At 38.9% G+C, this 19,554-nt stretch overlaps 1 protein-coding gene across 3 annotated transcripts in view; it reads left to right on the plus strand.

Annotated features, from left to right (window-relative positions):
- The first annotated feature begins 484 nt into the window (after nt 1–484).
- The window catches only part of HEPACAM2 (HEPACAM family member 2), a 30,748-nt gene continuing 11,678 nt past the window's right edge, over nt 485–19,554 (plus strand). For all 3 annotated transcript variants that reach the window (XM_073333951.1, XM_073333953.1, XM_073333952.1), the window contains exons 1-4: nt 485–664; nt 7,149–7,499; nt 8,454–8,738; nt 12,564–12,860. In XM_073333951.1, coding sequence (XP_073190052.1) covers nt 586–664; nt 7,149–7,499; nt 8,454–8,738; nt 12,564–12,860 — 1,012 coding nt within the window. In that variant the 5' untranslated portion in view covers nt 485–585. The remainder of the gene's footprint in view (nt 665–7,148; nt 7,500–8,453; nt 8,739–12,563; nt 12,861–19,554) is intronic.

Genomic DNA, 19,554 nt, shown 5'->3' on the forward strand with positions numbered 1-19,554 from the left:
ATTGTTTGGAAGAGTGCATTTTACAATAGGTCTATCTACAATCTTAACTCTTTTGTATGAATTTTTCATTTGCCTTTTTGGCTGAGATCCATTGTAAAAAGGTGTTTAATATCCCATATGGCAGTGGACAGCAGAGATCCTACCATTGCAAGGGGCTCAGTGGGATGATCTAACAGATCTTTTCCATATCTGACTACAAGATTCTTATCTGAAGTTAGCGTATGTATCTAGCCAGTCTGTGTTTTTTTACTGTAACTAACAAAATATGGAATACCTATATAAATTTTACTCACATTAATTTTTATTGAAGCAGAGTGATTCATACTCTGTACCCCATTTATCACACTCCATATTTGCTGTGAATATACCAGGGCAATATTATGATAGAGTCACACGCAATGAAGATGTTGCGTATTAAGCTAACAGGTGTTCCCACTCCCTGTGTCCTTGGTATACACATATTCAAATCACACAAGGCAGTAGACAGGATAGGGTCTGTTAACTCATTGCTGATTTCCCTGGCAAATAAACCAGCAGCTGCTGGACCAAGCACTGACTTAGCACGGAGAAGAAGGTGATATTTGCATGGGACAGGATGCTTTCATGGAGCCCTTTAGCAGCACATTTTGTGACTTACAGTGCAATATATATTTTCTGCTTTTAGGTAAGATACAGTATGTATTATTATGGCTGTTGATTTTTCATTCTGGATATATGGTTCATTTTTAATACTTAAAAAAATTAACGGAATTTCTATGTTAAATTGTCAGATTTTTTTTAAATCAGCCTAGAAGTTTGTAACCCAATAGTAGATCTTATTTTAGTAAGAAAAGCAGAAAGTCTGTAGACTAAATACTGTACAGTACATTATACTTTCTTTTTAATGACTGCACCACAAAGATGAAAATAATTAGCTCTCACTAGGACCAATCTTGCAAACCTTTACTAATTTGAGTAAGGATTTACCATGAGTAAAGGTTAGCAGGGTGAGGTCAAGGTTTAGCATGGCAGTTGTTGCTATTATCTGTTCAAAAACATGTTTGGAAAGTGGCTTTATTTTGCTTGACAGTGAAGGTATTGTGTTTTTAATCCCTCCATATAATACTTGATTGTAAATATTTAAAATTGAGACTGTATAATTTAAACATATTTTGGCATGATATTTTGATTAGGGAAGTTCCTGACCCCCCAAAAAAAAAAATCCTCTCCAAGTAATCTGAGGAAAAGATTTCACAGAAAATTGGATCTCAAGGAAATATCTTGTAGTTTGACTTTTTTTGCACTCTTAGGTTTTACATCCTAAAGAATAGGATTCTTTTTTTTTCCTAATATTCACCATTTAGCATAAGTATGATTTTATTTTTGGCATAAAAGGAAAATAAAATATTTTTGCTATTAAAGCTGAAGAGGTTTGTAACAACCACTACCAAAACCACTAACTTTGTCACTTGGTGAACTGGAGAATGTATTAGCGTTAGTAATAAATTCTGTTTAGTATCTTGGGTGTTACTTTTATAAGCAGATATTTGTCAGCCATGCATTTTGGATAAAATTGGATATCCAATGTACTTCCATAAGAGTCTGTTGTGATTAGATATTAGATAAAATTCTACTTTAATCTCTCCAACAATTCTTCCACAGCTTTTTAGAATTAACTTCTGCTTTATTTAGATGTTTATGTGATTCCAGCGGAAGGAATATGTAACATTACAAGAGTATTGTATCTTCATGTAATCTAAATGTAAGGGATATTTGCTTTACATTGCTTTCCTATATCTTTGTGAACTCAATATACTGTAGACTATTTTGCTAGATTTCATCAGTCAGCATTTGGAGTGAAGGAGAGTTTGTGTCAGGTCTGCAGATTTGCACCCACAAAGTTCTGCTCTTCCAGTACCATTCGCCACCAAAATTAAGATTATTGGTTTGAGTTTTTTAAAACAACACCCATATTTTAGGTGAATACAAAAAGCTGATATTTCTTATTTGCTGTTCTATCTGTATTAATACATACCATACAGTCTCAGATACAGACCTTTATAAGCTTCGTCATATGTTAATTGCCTTTTTTATCAGTACAAGGGTCAAATTTTCCTGCCCTGGAGGCCATGATCCAAAGCCCACCGAATACCATGTCAGCCTTTCCAATTACTTTAGTGGGCTTTGGCTCAGATACTAGTCAAGCCAAACTCCTATGGAAGTCAAAAGACATTTTGCTCTAGGAATTTGGCAGAATCTGCAGAATTTGGCCCTATAAACAGAATGTGTAAACAATGTGCTCTCACTCTCTCTGACCCAAATGACCAAGCATCTGGATGTTTTTCTAAAATATATGTGCTCAGAATTATTTTGGGGAAGTTCTATGGCTCGTGCTGTACACAAGGTCATACTAGATGATCATAATTTTTTCTTCTGGTCTTGGAATCTATGGATTTATGAATGTGTGTGCACTCCTGGCATCATAAATGCTAGGGATCTGACACTCCACTGCTTTGCACCACGTAAATGCATTTACATTTTTGCAGAATGGGTGTAAAAATGATCCATTGAGAACTGGTAGCCTTTTACTCACACTTTGCACAGGATGCAAAGCAGTTGAGAAACAGACCTAGTTTTTTTTATGATGATAAAGTGATTAGTGCTTTAGAATCCAGAGAACAATGAAACCTCCCTAGGTATAAATGCATGCATTTTATGCAGTCAACTCAGAATATGAAGTCATGGTTTTTATTTAAACTAAAGCTGCATACTTTGTTTTCTGTCAACAATGATTCTGTTGTGCTTGCTAATACTTTGAATAGTGATATGGAAGCAAAACATAGATTGCTTTGAGTTCCAGCTAGAGGTCACTTTGGTAAAACTGAACGTGTTTACAGTCAATACAGAAAAGCTGGTTTTAAGAGGTCTGTGTTGCTGGGAAAATGCATGCATTATTTAGCAAGCTATACATTGCAATATGTTTAAGTTTGGAATATTCTTGATTACTGCATGAGGTAAAATTTCGTGGCTCTGTAGAACAAGGACATTTTAAAAATATTTCCTTTTATCCATCTACATTTTATGATGCATTCCAGGAGTTTCATAAAGATATCTTCCATATTACAGGCAGGAACAAAATTAAAACTACTGTATGCTAGTGACTGATTAAACAGACAACCAAGATTTTCAAAAATGATTCCTTAACGTCAGGCTTTAAGTCAGCTTTAGGTGTCTATGGCTATATCTACGCAGTAGCTGGGACATGTAATTCCCAGCTCAGGTAGACATACATGGGCTAGCTCTGCTCAAGCTAGCACCTAAAAATAGCAGTATTGCCATGGCAGCACAAGCAGTGATTTGGGCTACTCACCTGAATACAATCCTGCCTGACCCCCCTCGAGGGACATACATGGGTGGTTAGCCTGAGCCATCATCTGTGCTGCTATGGCCATGCTGTTGTTTTTAAGTGCTCACTCAAGCAAAGACAGCATGTGTGTGTCTACCCACGCTGGGAATTACACCACCCAGCTGTAGTATAGATGTACCCTATAAAATAAGTAGCCTGGTTTTTAAAAATGCCGAGTATCCAGCAATCCAATTGACTTTAATAGGAGCTATTCAGAGCTTCAACACTTTTGAAACTCAGGCCATCTATTTAAGTACCACTTATTAATTGAAGGGATTTAGAAGCCTGAACTTAAGCAATTTTTTAAAATCTTGGCCAACTTCCATATTTAGTACTGTAACTCCAAGCCCCTGGAAGACCATTTTTCCACACTAGAGGTATTTCACCGATCAAACATACCATCATTATTGTGAACAATAGTATATTATTCCTGGGATTCACCCAATATAAGTGATGAGTAAGCATCAAAGTGACTTAGGAACTGAATTCCCACTGGCTTTTAATGGAACTTAGGCAAAACTTCCAAAAATGCCTAAGTAATTTAGAAACCTATCTTCAACAAAAGGTCAAACAAAATGTCACTTGAATCTTTGGGGACATGTTAACTGCAGACTTAATGGGACTTTAGCCTGATGGGAACATCAATAAGAAATTAATAAAGATTTGGTCCATTGACTTCAATTCAACATAATATTTAGTAGCTCTTTGAATATGACAGGGTAACAACAATGTAAAGTTTGATCATAATAAGATTCTGTTGCTTTAATTTAATTAGAAGTATAAATGTTTGAAATGGCTCTAATATTTCAGACTGTACTCTGATGAAGTGTTGATCTCTATTTTTACGAAGCCAAGAGTCACCCAGCATTGCTCCCATAAAACATTAATCTTTGGCAAAACAACTTGTCTGATAACTTCTCCAGTCCTCACTTCCCCATGACCATGCAGAAGTTCCCAGACACTGTTCCCACACCTGATCAAATCATCAGAGCATACTTTGAGAGAACAGTAAACTTTGCATTTAGCCTGTGAGAGCCCCACCCTAGCAGACTATCTTCCTGCAGCCCTTTGTCTTGAAAGTGAAAACAAATCTTGTCTCCTTAATCTCCTCTCTGCTTTGCTAATGGGTATTCCTCAACTGTGGCTCAGTGTTCCACAAACTGATGTAAGGAGCCACTTTTCTCCATGAATTAACTGTGGACAAGTTAAAGATCACCTGTTATCTCTGTCCCTGCCTCTCTTTGTACTCCAATACTAAAAGGATTTTTCACTCAGAAGTCTCTTATTTTCCTTTGTTCTACATAAAAAGTCTTTATAACCCAGTTGTGGGGGTGGCCTTTGGAGCAATCTTCCACTTCTCAGGGTAAACACACACCTCCCACCCAGTGGGGGGATGAGGAGTCTGAGGAGTAGAGACTGGGAATGGCTAGGTGAGGGGAATGTAGGGTTACCATATGTCCGTATTTTCCCAGACATGTCTGGCTTTTTGGTTCTTAAATTGCCATCCGGGAGGAATTTTTAGATATCTAAAAATGTCCGGGATTTTGCCATTATTATTTTTCCCCAAAGAAGAGTTGATCATTCAAGAAAGAGAGTGTCTGCTTTTCCCCCCTTGCTCCCAGTGCTTGCGCCGCAAAACAGCTGTTTCATGTGGCTGGGAGGGAGATGGGGGAATGTGGTGCGCTCAGGGGAGGAGGTGGGGCCAGGGTGGGGATTTGGGGAAGGGGTCCAATGGGGCAGGGAAGGGGTGGAATTGGGGTGGGGAAGGGTGGAGTTGGGGCGGGGCAGGGGAACGTGAGCAAATACCCTACCCCCCCCCCCCCCGTGGAGTGTCCTCTTTTTTTAATGTTCAAATATGGTAACCCTAGGGGAATGGGATGGGGACAAGGAGCCAGGGTGAGAAAGAGACAGGACTGAGGCAGCCACAGGTTGGAAGGAAAGGGGCAGAAGGGATCAAGCTTGAGGGAAATGGGCAGAAGAGTGTGTGCCCCCAGAGCACACTCCCCTCCAGACCCAGGAATGGAATCCAAGATTCCTGAGCTCACCATTCCTCTGCAGTTAGCCGCTGCCTGTGAAACCCACTGACAAAGTGTCTCATCACCTCTAGTGCTGATCCACAGAGAGGATGACAACCTACTACTGCTATCAGGTACTTCGTTAGCTCAAGTGGCAGAGGTGGATGCATAGCTCTCTGGCGGATCTAAATGTTCCAACCCTGCTGACCACCACATGAGTGTCCCAGGGAGTGTCCTTGCTTGGTGAAGGCCACCCAAATACCCTGAGAGAACCTGCTTCAATGCAGATATAAAATCCCCTCTAATCACACACCCCTAGTTGTCACCTACCACACCACAGTGGAACCCATATGGGTTATCACGAGACAACTAAAACCCATTCTTGATGGTGACCTCATCCTGAAAGAAATCTTTCCTGAGCCCTCACTTCTGGCCTTCAACCAACCTCTCCAAGCCCATCATCAGAAGAAAGCTCCCTATAGATCAGGACACACCAACTCAAAGCAGCACCAGATGCTGCCAGAACAACAGACGCAAAACCTGCAGACATATCTTCACTGCTACAATGATCAACACCCCCTCCCAACACATCTTTCAAGATCCATGGGTCCTACACATGCCTATCACAACATGTGATGTACCTCATCCAGTGCACTAAATGCCCCAATAGCAATAGCAACTATCACTAAACTCTCAAATGAATACAAACAGAAAAATGATAAAAGACAAAAACACCTCATCATTGTTCAAAAAACAATCACTCTCTATCTGACCTATCAGTCCTCATTGTCAAAGGAAACCTGCACAACACTTTGAAAAGATGAGCTTGGGAACTTATAGCCATAACTTTGTTAGACACTAAAAATCATGGACTGAATCAAAACACTGGATTTATGGTTTATTACAACAGTCTATAACCCACTAACAACCCCTCCCAGCTGCTCTCTCCCCCTCCCTTTCCTCCCTATGACTGGAGGAAACCACTTCACCTTGAATCGTCCCTTGAAATATGCGTTAACTACTCCTACGAAACAATCTGTTCAAATCTTGTATTTAGCAGTTACACTTTGAGTTAGGCCAGGTCTACACTACAGACCTATATTGGTATAACTGTGTCACTCAGGGATGTGGAAAATGCACACCCCTGAGCGATATAGTTATACCAACCTTAAACCCCATGTAGACAGCGCTATGTCGACAGCAGGGCGTCTCCCACCTCTTGCAGAGGTGAATTTACTGCACTGACAGGAGAGCTCTTAAGCACCAATGCAGTGTTTTAAGTGTAGACCTGCCCTTACTTTCCCAGACTTGAAGAAGAGCACTGCGTAAGCTCAAAAGCTTCTCTCACTCATCAAAACAATTTGGTCCAATAAAAGATATTGTCTCACCCACTTTGTCTCACAAATATTTGGAACATTTTCAACAAAGGAAATTATTACAAACACAATAACCTTAGAACTCCATTTCTAAGTTTTGTCAAACTTTTAAAAAATATCCTAGCTTAGGATGAAAAGTGACATCGAATTTAAGGCAAATCAGTGTTATTTTGTAAAAGATAGGAGAAATGGTTTGAAAATCAGGCTATAAATCTGATCCAACTCCAGCTGATGTCAATACCAGTCTTACTATTTGCATCAGTGGGAGTTGGATCAGGACCATTTTGAGAACACAACAACCACAGCTCCATAAGAGTTTCCATTTAGAATTTCCAGTGTTCCTAGTTTTGTTTTCTTTCCATTTTTATGCAGGCATTTGTTCTGCGCTAAGGCTGACAGTACCATCACATACTATACATGGCATTGAAGGACAACCACTCCATCTTACAGTTGACTACAATTTCAACACTACAGCTTCTGAAATCCAGATAATATGGCTATTTGAGAAACCTCAGAGTATCCCCAAATATTTACTCGGCTCTGTGAATCAGTCAGTAGTACCAGACCTGGAATATAAACACAAGTTTACCCTCATACCACCTAATGCATCTTTGATGATCAATCCATTACATGTCACTGATGAAGGCAATTACATTGTAAAAGTCAATGTCCATGGAAATGGGACAATATCAGCCAATCAAAAGATTCAAGTCACTGTTGATGGTAAGTCAATAAAATACCATATTTTAGTGCTGCAAATAAAATTACAACTTTTGTGAAGTTTCTAATCACCTGGAATCCAGCTACACTTCTGTGTGATTCAGTCTGGCTGTGTATGAATAAATCAACTCACTCAAGTCATTTTATGCTTATTTTCAAACCTGCAATGGTTAATTATTCAACAAATTTTATTTATTGATTGGTTCCTTATTAATCCTGGGAGTATATTAAACTGGGTTTGTAGGCATCATATAACTACTATGAAATTAAATGAACTATAGTGATCTCAAGAAATAATCTGTTTTCATAAGGCCCAGTTCTGCCACCCTTACTCACCTTGAGCCTACATTCACTTTTGCATGAGCTTTTTTCTGTACCTGGAAACCTGACTTTGAGAAAATTCTGGAGGCAGCTGTCTGCTCAGGATTTCATGTTGTCTGGAGGGTGGTAGGCAGGTGGCCCAAAACCCAACAAAGAAGATAATAAGGTTTGGGGGGCAAGTTTGGCCCTAAATAGAGGCTCATGTGGTTCACTTTCATCAAGTGGTTCATTTCCTCTAGATCAATAGGTAGATATGAATATGGATCTGTTCTTCTCCTACATATGTAGCTTCCATTCATGTGAGCGGGAGTTATACATGCACAGAGAAAGAAGAGCAGGAAATGGAAAAATGCATGCAGCATGAACTTGATTAATTCTTTTAATTAAAATGGAATATTTGTTTCCAGCTATTGTGTCATAACCTCAGCTAGTGAAGTTACTGGAAGTATGCCCATTTGGACCAGCTAAGGATAGGACCCTTTGTTTTTCATTTTTAGCAGTATAAAATTTGAAATCTAAGTACTTTCTTAAAAGGATGACAAATGCCATTTATATCACCTGGGCAGTAAATAACATATTCTCCTAATATAAATGGCAAATCTTGTTTATAACTGTTCATATCTGTTTAACTTACAGTTCCTGTCACAAAGCCAGTTGTACAAATCGAACCTTCTTCGGGAGTAGTGGAGTATGTGGGGAACATGACGTTAACCTGTACTGTTAGAAAAGGTACAAGGGTAGGTTACCAGTGGATGAAAAATGGGAAACCTATGCATGCCAGTTCTAGTTACACCTTTTCCTCAAACCATGACACACTTTTAATTGTCCCTGTCATGAAAGAAGACATTGGGAATTACAGCTGTTTGGCAACCAATCCTGTGAGCACAATGGAAAGTGAGATAATTGCACCAACTATATTTTGTGAGTATATAAAATATTTGTGCATACTTTTCTCTAAATGAGCTTCCTGGAGAGAGAGCCTCAATGGAATGGGCACAAAGCAGTTGATTCAAGTTTATATTTTGGCTTTCACTCATGGTAGATTGGTCTTTAACAGTCCATCTATACCCTCTCCATGAGAATATAATGTAGAACTTGCTAAAGTTTATGTAGTTGTTAAAGATCAGCTTGAGCTGCAGGATTGAGGTTGGGATTTCAAAGTGCAGAGTTCTTCAAATCGATGGGTTTTGCTCAGCCCATTATAATAAGAGGGGCTAGCTCCCACAAAGTTCATCGGTGTTTGAATCTCAGGTTTTGGTTCAGACCATCTCTAATAGTTATCGTTACCTTTTACTATGTCTATAGCATTATTGATGTGCATGGTGCTTCACAAGCATATGTAAAAAAATCAAGAGACTTGATTCTGATTTAACTTACATTACTTTCACACTCATGTAACTCCACTGACATTAAAGGCATAACTCCTGATTTACACTGGTGTAAATGAACAAAGTTTCAGGCCCAAAGTCCCTCTCCTGAAGGTCTAACACTCAAGGTTTCTGATGCTGCAAATAAACATGCTTAACTTTATGCCTGTGAGTAATCCCCTTTGACTGAAAGGGAATGTTCATGTGCATAAACATTAAGCATGTGCATATTAGCAGGATCAGGGCCTAGAGTATACCTGTAATGGTGTAACAAAAAAAGACAACAGATCATGTTGGACAAGGAATAATGCACTAAAGTTATGCAGTTGATTAGATAATGGCAAAACTATGACTGATAAAGGATCCTGCTATGAAATGTTCTACTAAAAAAAACGTTTAAACTGAGTCTAAGCAAACCCACTGATTTTCAAGGTGTTGGATGCATATTCCAAAACAGCATGAGAAAACTAGTAAAGTTAATCAAATATGGAGTTTATGGATGAAATGAGTTATGGGAAACATCACTCTAGCTAAACCCCAACCAAAATATTAGAGCAATTACATTTTGAACCTGACAAAAGGCACTTACACTTCTTTGAGATGAAGATGAAGGAGCTGGAGGTAGCTGTTCCATTATGGAGGAATAGAGCTTCCTCACACACCAAGTGGAGTACCCATGGTGGTAGGCTGTAAAGACAAAGAACCAATCCTGGCTCTTTAATAATTTCTGTTCTGAGGGAGAAAAAACAGCTTGTCTATTTATCTCCACTGTGCACTTTGCCTGTGCCTGTACTTCTGAAAGGGTTGCCCATACCACTTTTCGGACCTTGATGAGAAATGAATGGTACATACACATTGAACAGAGAGATAACAAAACACTGGGACAAGGCTCAGAACCACTATATCTAGGGATGTCCTGACAACCTTCCTACACCAATGCAATAACACCAGTTCAATGAGTCATGGGCTTTAATGTTCTGTGGATGTAAAATATCATCCATGCAGCACTTTCCTATATGCTGGGGTTTATTTCAGAATCAGGTGGCATCTTGGTTCTCTTGTCAGTGTGAGAGCTGGTTGAAAACAAAAACTGATTTTCATGAAAAAAAAATGAAATTCCCAAGTGACTTTATGTCAAAGTGTTTGAAAGAGATTTATTTTTTATTAGCTGATGTTTTTGAGAAAAACTGGAAAACAAAGTATTTTTAAAACAGAAAAAAACATTACTAAGCATGTTATGAAAAATTTTCATTTACGAAAAACTTGATTTTATTTTTGCTCTGCTGAGATAAGATTTTGCAAAATTCTAAAACTTGAGCCAATGGCTAAGAAAGACCAATATTCTTGTACTACTTCCCATGCCCTAATTAGCGGTCAAACTCAGTGAGTTATGTTTTCAAGTCAGGTAATTCAGATTAACCTCTCTCTGCCAGTAGTTCACAAAATTTTTGTGTTTGAGTTAGCAGTTGTCAATAACAATCCAGTACAGGCCTCAGGGTCTATATGCACCATATGCCATTGCTGCGGGGGAGTTACTGTGTGTGATAAAAAAGGTCACTCACGGTAAATACCTGCCATCTGCTCAGAAACTAGATGGATAACAGTCTCATGGTGATATGAGCAATTGGAAGTGTTCCCACAGAGTAGTAAATTGTTACTAAGAACAGGTGATTTATTATTTTACAAGTCATTTAGTAAACAGGCTTCACTGAAACATGAGACTCATTTCTGCTGAGAACGATACTGGAAAAGAGAAGTGGAGAATGTAGGATCCCAGGAAGGAATTATTCTGCTGTTGCACTCAGAATCAAAAAGGTTCTTTATTTTGATCATCCCTATTCATTAGCATTATTTGATTTGTCTATTAATTGTAATAATAATACATCACAAAGCACTTAGATAAATAGCTTCATTCAGAAATAAATCTATACAACACTGGGAGAGAATTTATTAGTCTGGTGGTGTGGCTGCTGCAGCAGAAACTGCTGACCTATGTGGGAAATCTGAGTTCAAGAGATCAACTGGTAGAGCCCTGCAAATTTGCAGATATCCACAAATATCCACAGACCATGTTTACGGATCAGATGTGGATAGAAATTTTGTATCCGTGCAGGGCTCTATAAATTGAGATTTCCTTCTTCTGGGCTTGTGAGAAACTATTAGAACAAATTTAGACCTAGACAGAGGTTTCTGATTCCTCTGCTTCTGACAATCTCCAAATGGAGCAAGGGGGACAAGGGCCTTTAAATGGAAACTATGTTTGAGAGAATGTAAAGCCCAAGGCAGTGAGAGTAATGGGTTGGGTGAGAACTACTGAATGGTTTCAAAAAGCAAAAAAGCAAGTTCATTCTTAAAATTAGTAGATTTTGAACGTTTTGCTTTGCATTTAAAGAAGAAGTTGTCTTTGAGCCTGACCCAATAACAAAAAAAGCTCTATGGTCTTCTGATCCCTGAAAAGGTGCCTATGCTGGGTTCCTGGAAAACTCTCCTTGCCCAGGGGAAAGCTCACTAAGAATGGAAACCCAGGAACTAAACGGTGAACACAGCAAAAGTCAGGGGGATGAGAGGAAGGTTAACATGTGCTTTAAGGATCATTTGTGAAAAACAACTGTCTGAAGTTATGTAAGACACACCATGCTATGTCTTACTAAGGGGAGGATAGTTCCATAAGCAAGTATTGTGTGGTAAATACTAATTTACATAGGTATATTTCAGTGCAATTTTACTGATCTTTATGTGTAAACACAGATAAGCTATGCCAGTAACCTTGGCATTAAAGTAGAAAGAGTCCAGTTCACCCTTGTACAGACAGCCAGAAGAAGGCCTACTGCTTCATTACACTACATTACCTATGCTGCTTCAGTCCCACTACGGTTTTTTTGAGGGCTTTAAACATTGCTTGGGTGCTGAGTGTCTGGGTGAATTTCACCCAAACAGATCAATATTACGTGGGTGTTTTCTGTGATAAGACTGGTTGCAGAGTAGCAGCCGTGTTAGTCTGTATCCGCAAAAAGAAAAGGAGTACTTGTGGCACCTTAGAGACTAACAAATTTATTAGAGCATAAGCTTTCGTGAGCTACAGCTCACTTCATCGGACATCAGATGAAGTGAGCTGTAGCTCACGAAAGCTTATGCTCAAATAAATTTGTTAGTCTCTAAGGTGCCACAAGTACTCCTTTTCTTTTTGTGATAAGACTGTTACAAATCTATCTAAATAAGGACAGATTAAATGAATTGGAAGCCTTTTAATCAGAATAATTGAACCTAATGGCAGCCATTTGAAAGGTTAAGGCTGTACTTATCCTTGGAATTTTTGAGGGTTATTCTTTGATTTTAATTTTTTCCATTATGATCATTTTTGTTGTTCATATTAATGCAGATGGACCTTACGGACTTACAGTTAATTCAGATAAAGGGCTGAAAGTAGGGGAGGTGTTTACGGTTGACATAGGAGAAGCTATCCTATTTGATTGCTCGGCAGACTCAAATCCACCAAATACTTACTCCTGGATCCGAAGGGCTGACAATACTACAGACGTTATCAAATATGGACCCCATCTGGAAGTTGTATCTGAAAAAGTGGCCCAGACAACAGTAGATTATATGTGCTGTGCTTACAACAATGTGACTGGAAAACGGGACGAAACTCATTTCACAGTGATCATTACTTCTGTAGGTAAGAACATAAAATGTATAACATAACAAATACTGATCTAGTATAACACATAAACACAGTACCAACCTAAGGGGAACCAAGCAACTGGAGTGCAAGCCAGGTGACGAATCAGTACACTGTCTTGATATTTTGAACTTCCCTGTCCTCAGCAAGAGGGTAGAGACGAGGGGTGAAATCTTGGCAATAGTGAAGTCAAAGGGAGTTTTGCCACTTACTTCAATAAGGTCAGAATTTCACCACAGTTGTGTCTTGTAGTTGACTTGGTCCTTTGAGTAGAAATGCCACTGCTTTCTACCATAATAACCAATTCATGAAGCAGAATTAATACACATTTTTTATCATCTCTCCTTGAGTGTGTTCAGTATAAATACATCTGTTAGTCTTTAAGGTGCCACCAGACTCCTTGTTGTTTCAGTATAAGAAAGGAAGCTATATTGGGAGAAATATAAAAATACACAAAAATACAGTGAGCTCTAAGGCTAGACTGCTAGCTTTGCATTGCCACATAGGGCACCTGGATTCTATTCCAAAGCCCACTTTCTCACTCCCTCTTAGCAGGGGCTGAGAGTGCTGTGCAGGCAGTATGACCAGCACATGGTATGATGCCTCTAGTCATTCAACAATGGCTGGAATGGCCAATTAGGGACCAACAAACATGGGCATCAAAAGGGCCTCTGGGACTTGGTAGAAGATACCTCTGAGTCTAGTGTGTGATGGTAATCCAAGCTATCTTTGCAGCAACACAAATCAATGGTTTCATTACAAGATACATATGGAAATTATTTTTCCCATGTGTTCTTATGTAGATTTATTGCTAAGTATTGACGTATGGAGTTTCTCCTTTACTTTCAATACGTGATAGATTTAAGTCCTATATAATACTATGCCAAAATTAAATGACTGCAAAGCAATTTTTTGTCAGAGAATCCCAATGAAAAATAACTGTAAATGGTACGATGCTGCTGAAGTCTGTAATCGCCTTATCTACTGCCTTTTCATTGCTAATTAGAAAACATTTTCTGGATCGTTAATAATTTAATTACTAAGGAACAATAGATTTTTTTTCAGATAATGTGGCCATATTATTAATGTACAGCAACATGTCAGACTGCTGCCTTTAGAAAGTTTCACAAACCTGTTTTGCTGGTACCAGACAAAGAGCTCATATATTTATTATTAAGATAAACAAGGACAGCAGGTGTCTATTGTTCAGATGGATTTAAGGTAATCTCCACAAATGAAAGCTCCATGGTTTCAAACACCCTGGCAGAAAACAGGTTACAGTTTTTCAGTGGAAATAATACAGTTTAAAATAAAACAATGTGATGACTAGAAGGGGGGAAATGCAAACAGAGCGGTGGTGTTCCATTAGGAATACAAACGGCATTTTTCCTGGAAGTGAAAGTAAACCAGGACTCCTGCAGTAACTGTGTGTATAAATAAACACACTCACAATCATGAGCAACAATTCTGAGATTTGTTTTTGAAGCCTGATTAAAAGCAAAGTCCACATGTTGCATATTTTTTGTTTAGATGTACTTAAAAAAAAAAGCAGATCTCCTTTGTTAAATTATCCCATGGCATTTTAAACCACTTTGGAGATAATCAGCTTTTTCCATTTTATACCATTCTTCCTGTTTCTGAAGATTTATTCCAGTAATACTAAACCCTGGATCCCAGGCTACACTCCTTAATTCAGGAAAATTCCCTTTAGTTTCAGTGGGAATTCTGCCTGAGTGTGGCCTCAAAAATATGCACACCCAGTAAATTTCTCCCTGGGGACCAAACTCTGAAGTCTTTAATGGTAATTTTACCTGATTAATGATTACTCTCCAAGGAAGATATTCTGTGTCCCCACTCCTCAAGACAGAGAGCCTGTGCAAAGCCTTACACGACACTTAAACCCCAGTTAAGGTATTTACACAGAATTTAGATGTTTCAGAAGATCTTCAGCAGCTCCTCTGCAAGTAGGGCTGAAATCACCTATAGAGTTTTGTACATATATGTCCAACTAAAACCAAGAGAACTAAAAAGACAACAGTTATAAACAGTTCATCCGGTCAACTAAAGTGTTCTATTTTAGCCAAGAAGTGTTAGAGAGTTAGATTTTAAAATAAAGGCATCTATCTAATTATGGACATGATTCTGCAAGGTACTGAGCACTAATTGCAGGACTACCTTATAGGACTGAACCAAGATGGAATAACGTTAAATTTATGTTAACAGCACAGCTGTTTTCTATACAGATTTTGTAGGAATGAATTTTATTTGGCTATAAAAATGAAGTTACTCTTTTAAATGTTCCTTTAAAGATTCATCTGTTTCCCCAGGCTTCTGGGTGAGGGAGAGCTTTGATTGGGAAAGAGGGGATTGATGGGGTGGAACTTTTTCTGACTGGAATTGTGAAGGTTTGTTGTACATATTTGGATTAATGTTCATATACGTAACCTTGTAACTGACCAAGGGTGAAATGCTGCCCTGTATAGAAGACCAGCCCCAAGCCAATATAACACTTGAAGTGGATTTACATGGTGCATAGATCTTGTGTTGCCCATCTACATAGGAATGGATGAATTTTACCCCTAAGCACTACGAGAAGTTCAGGTAGAAACACATATAAATAAATACTACAAATTTAAAGGTTTCAGAGTAGCAGCCGTGTTAGTCTGTATTCTCAAAAAGAAAAGGAGTACTTGTGGCACCTTAGAGACTAACCAATTTATCTGAGCATGAGCTTTCGTGAGCTACAGCTCACTTAACTTCATCGGATGCATCCGATGAAGTGAGCTGTAGCTCACGAAAGCTTATGCTCAGATAAATTGGTTAGTCTCTAAGGTGCCACAAGTCCGCCTTTTCTTTTTACAAATTTAAAGTTTCCATTATAGGGGAAACTGGTAATGACCAGCTTGTAGTGCTGCTTTGTGTTTATGCATTATGGTATTGTCTTTACTTACATGATCACATGCTACTTTTTCTACATGACCCCTGCCACATGTAGGGCACAAGGGGAAAGAAACAAGGTGGTATGGGTAACCATAAATCTGGCAATTCCCAACTTTCAAGTGCTTAACTTTGAAACCTAAATTTGGATCTTTTAACATAATTTTTGTTTCACACACATCACCAACACACACACACAATCTGGTCATGATGTGCACATAAGTCTCACTGGAAAAAGCCTGCTTTAGTGTGACAGCAACAGATACGAGCAAAGGAAACAAAGATCAGCAGTGTTAGAGGGCTTATTCCTTCACCCACTTACTTCCCTGGTCCTTCTCACATGAACAGAGAGCAACAATACCCGAAGTCCAAAGGTGCAAACAATTCGATGTTTATTGGGGTGAACTTCCAGCAAGCATGATTCCAGTTTCCTTCCTTAGTATCCTCCTTCCCAGCTCTGACACCACAGAGCCTTACACCTGTGTCCCTGTTCCCATTCCTACCCTTAGCCAAACATGATTCCAACTTCCTTACTCCCATTCCCTGTTCCCATTTCCCCCTTTAGCAAAACATGATTCCAATTTTCTTACCCCTGTTCCCATCTCACACACCCACATGCCCACCCCCATCCACACCCACTCACTTCCTCATTGACTACAGATTATATAGTAAAACTTGAGTTCTGTTTAGCTATACCTTAACCAATCATTTTCCTGAAATTTAACTAACCAATCCTAACATATTGTAACATGATTATGTAACCAATTATATCCCACCACCTTAATTAGTTTACACCCAGCAAAATTAATTATACAGCAGACAGGAACAATCACAGAACCAGACTGAGATTATACAGACAAACAATAGCAAAGTGGGAACTATAATGACAAGACAATACAGAAGTGAGGATTTCACATCCCAGCTATTGATAAGTGAGTTCTTGCCAGACAGGATGCTATCAAACTAAGTTTCCTTTTACATTTTCTAGGCACTTCCCTTTCTCTGGAGGTGATAGGAACTATCAGGACAGGATTGTATTCCTAACAGCCGAATAGCACCTTATTTCAGTGTGACTAGTTTGGAATGTGAGGATGTGACCGTTCGCTTCCCAGCTTATGGCTGCCTCTGCTGCTTAGCCAAAGGCCTGAGCCTAAGCACAGGGCCACAAACTGTCACAGTAAGAGAAGGCCCTTACACTGGCAGACAGTGGTTTTGATTCTTTCTTTTATACCTCTAGAACTAGCCAAGCGATAAGAATACACTTAAATTCTTAGAGTATAGGCCTTTATAGACAGGCCTGAATATCTATATCCTAACAAACAGTACTAATATTAGGGAGTCATATAATTTAGCAGTTTGTGTGAGAATCTGATCAAAAACCTATCAATGATCTATAAATCCCAAAAATGAAGCACAGAGAGGTAAAGTGACATACCTATAGCTACACAGTGGCAGAGTTGGGAATTAAACATCTCTTTCTTCATTTCCAGCCCAAGGACCAATCTGCTGTACCTTCAGCATGTAATAAGCTAAAGAATTCCCATATCTGTACTAGCAGAAAGGAACTGCAGTCTTCATACATGTAGAAATCCCTGAAAGCTAGAATTGATCAAATTATGAATTGTGACTACATTATTCAACAAATTTAGCCTATATTTCTGTTCCTGAATAGTTTGCAGACCCATCCTGAAATTACACATATTCCTGATTAACATGGACTCACAGAGTAGTTCATGCTAACAATTTTTTCCTTGTCTCATTTGGAAACTATTGACTTCAACTGTTTGATATTTGTTATTTGTGATATGTGATTAGTCACTTAAATCATATGATATTGTTTCAAATTCCTAACTGCAAGCTTGAAACATTTTTAACACTGAAGAATAGCAAATATCACATCTAATAGTGCTACAGTTTATAAAACTGGAGTTTGTGAACATTTCCATTAATAAACCATCAGTCAACAGAATACTTCTGGATATGTAACCCATTGTTCAGTGTATATCACACATCGTTCTCACACGGGCTATGAGTGTGTCACAGTGGTCAGCTAGGAAACTTAGTACTTTATCTCAAGCTGTAGCAACACATACCCTCAGCTCTGGAGATCTTGGTTCAGTCCCTAATGATGACTGATATGCTGTATTATTACAATCATATATAATATGACCCAAAAATATATCCATTAATCATTTTTTGTCATATTTGGCATGACTACTGGGAGCAATGCTGCACCTGTTCCTAATCCACATTGGTTTCACTTCTCCCAGAGTCATTCTTTATTTTTGACTGGCACCCTTCAGTCTGGAAACAGTCTGCTAATTACTGTCATTATAATTCTTGACCCTATTAGCAATGCCAAAATGGAACCACTGCACTTTACAAGCTATGGCATATGGTTATAATATTACTGCATGTAATCAAACACATTTGCTGCTGTGTGATGCCATGGATACCCCATCTCTCTTTTATATTTGCACTTGGTGAGATATTTCATTTTATTTATTTAACTAAGAACAGGCTCTTTGAGAGACAAATAACATTTGCACTGGTACCTGGCAAGTTAGCCTTTCACGAGTTAACTGGAAAATATACCCAGCACAAGTACTGCCGGTAAGTTGCAGTTCTTTTCAGAGGTCTGCTCCAAACAGGAGACCTAATGAGCTACAGGGAGGGGAAGAACAAGGATTATCTAAAAACTGGATACAAATCTTTTGTATTTAAATATAATGGGAGTGAAATACTCCATCTTTGAGAACACAGCAGATTTTATTTACATGTGGTTTGCTGCAAACAGGAATTGGCTTCCTCAAAGTTTAATGCAAGATGAAGAGTCTTTGGGTACGTCTAATCTGTAATTAAACACCTGCGGCTGGCCTATGTCAGCTGACTGGGGGTTGCGGGGCTCAAACTACAGGGCTGTTTAATTGCAGTGTAGACTTTTGGTCTTGGGCTGGAGCCTCAGCTCTGGAACCCTCCCCCGAACCCAAACATCTACACCTCAATTAAACAACCTCATACCCAAAGTCCCACGAGCTCAAGTCAGCTGACACAGGCCAGTTGTGGGTGTTTAATTGCTGTGTAAACATACCCTTAACACGTAAATCTATTGAAACACATTGATGGGAACCCAGGCAAGGAAATTAAGTTATGACTCCCTCTGTATCTAGGCATTGCAGTATATGTGCCACTCTGAATATGCAGCTCCAGCACGTAGGCTCAACATGGAATGGCTTTAACACAGCATTTACTGACAGTCGGAATGTTCTGTTAATACAGTCTTGTTGATTCTTTAACTGGAGTAAAATGTTTCCATTGTAAAAACAATCATATCACACGTCCGGTAAGACTATTGTTACATGAGAAAGTATCCTATGAGTCATGACTAGGCCGAATTATAGCTCTGGATCTCCAGGGAGCAACAGACTGCTCCCTTCGTTTTCGACATGGGGGAAATCAGTGCCCCAAAGAGGGTGAGGAAGAGGCAGGGCCTGTGCACTGGCACAAACAAGGCCAGAAAACTAAATTACTGACAAAAATTCCCCTCATGGTTTTGATTTCAGTGCTGTGACTGAAATGAGGAAGTCCATAGTTCTCTGGTTTGGAAACTGAATGGCAAAGTTCAACTCCAAATCTTTCCGAGCAACATTTCTTGCTATGCATAAACATAAAATAGCTGCAAAACAAAACGAAGACATAGTCTATAACAAGAGCTAATGAGTGTGGTCACCCTCCAGCTACACATGGGAGAGTG

The sequence above is a fragment of the Lepidochelys kempii genome, chromosome 2 (assembly GCF_965140265.1).
Source record: "Lepidochelys kempii isolate rLepKem1 chromosome 2, rLepKem1.hap2, whole genome shotgun sequence".
Taxonomy (NCBI): Eukaryota; Metazoa; Chordata; order Testudines; family Cheloniidae; genus Lepidochelys; species Lepidochelys kempii.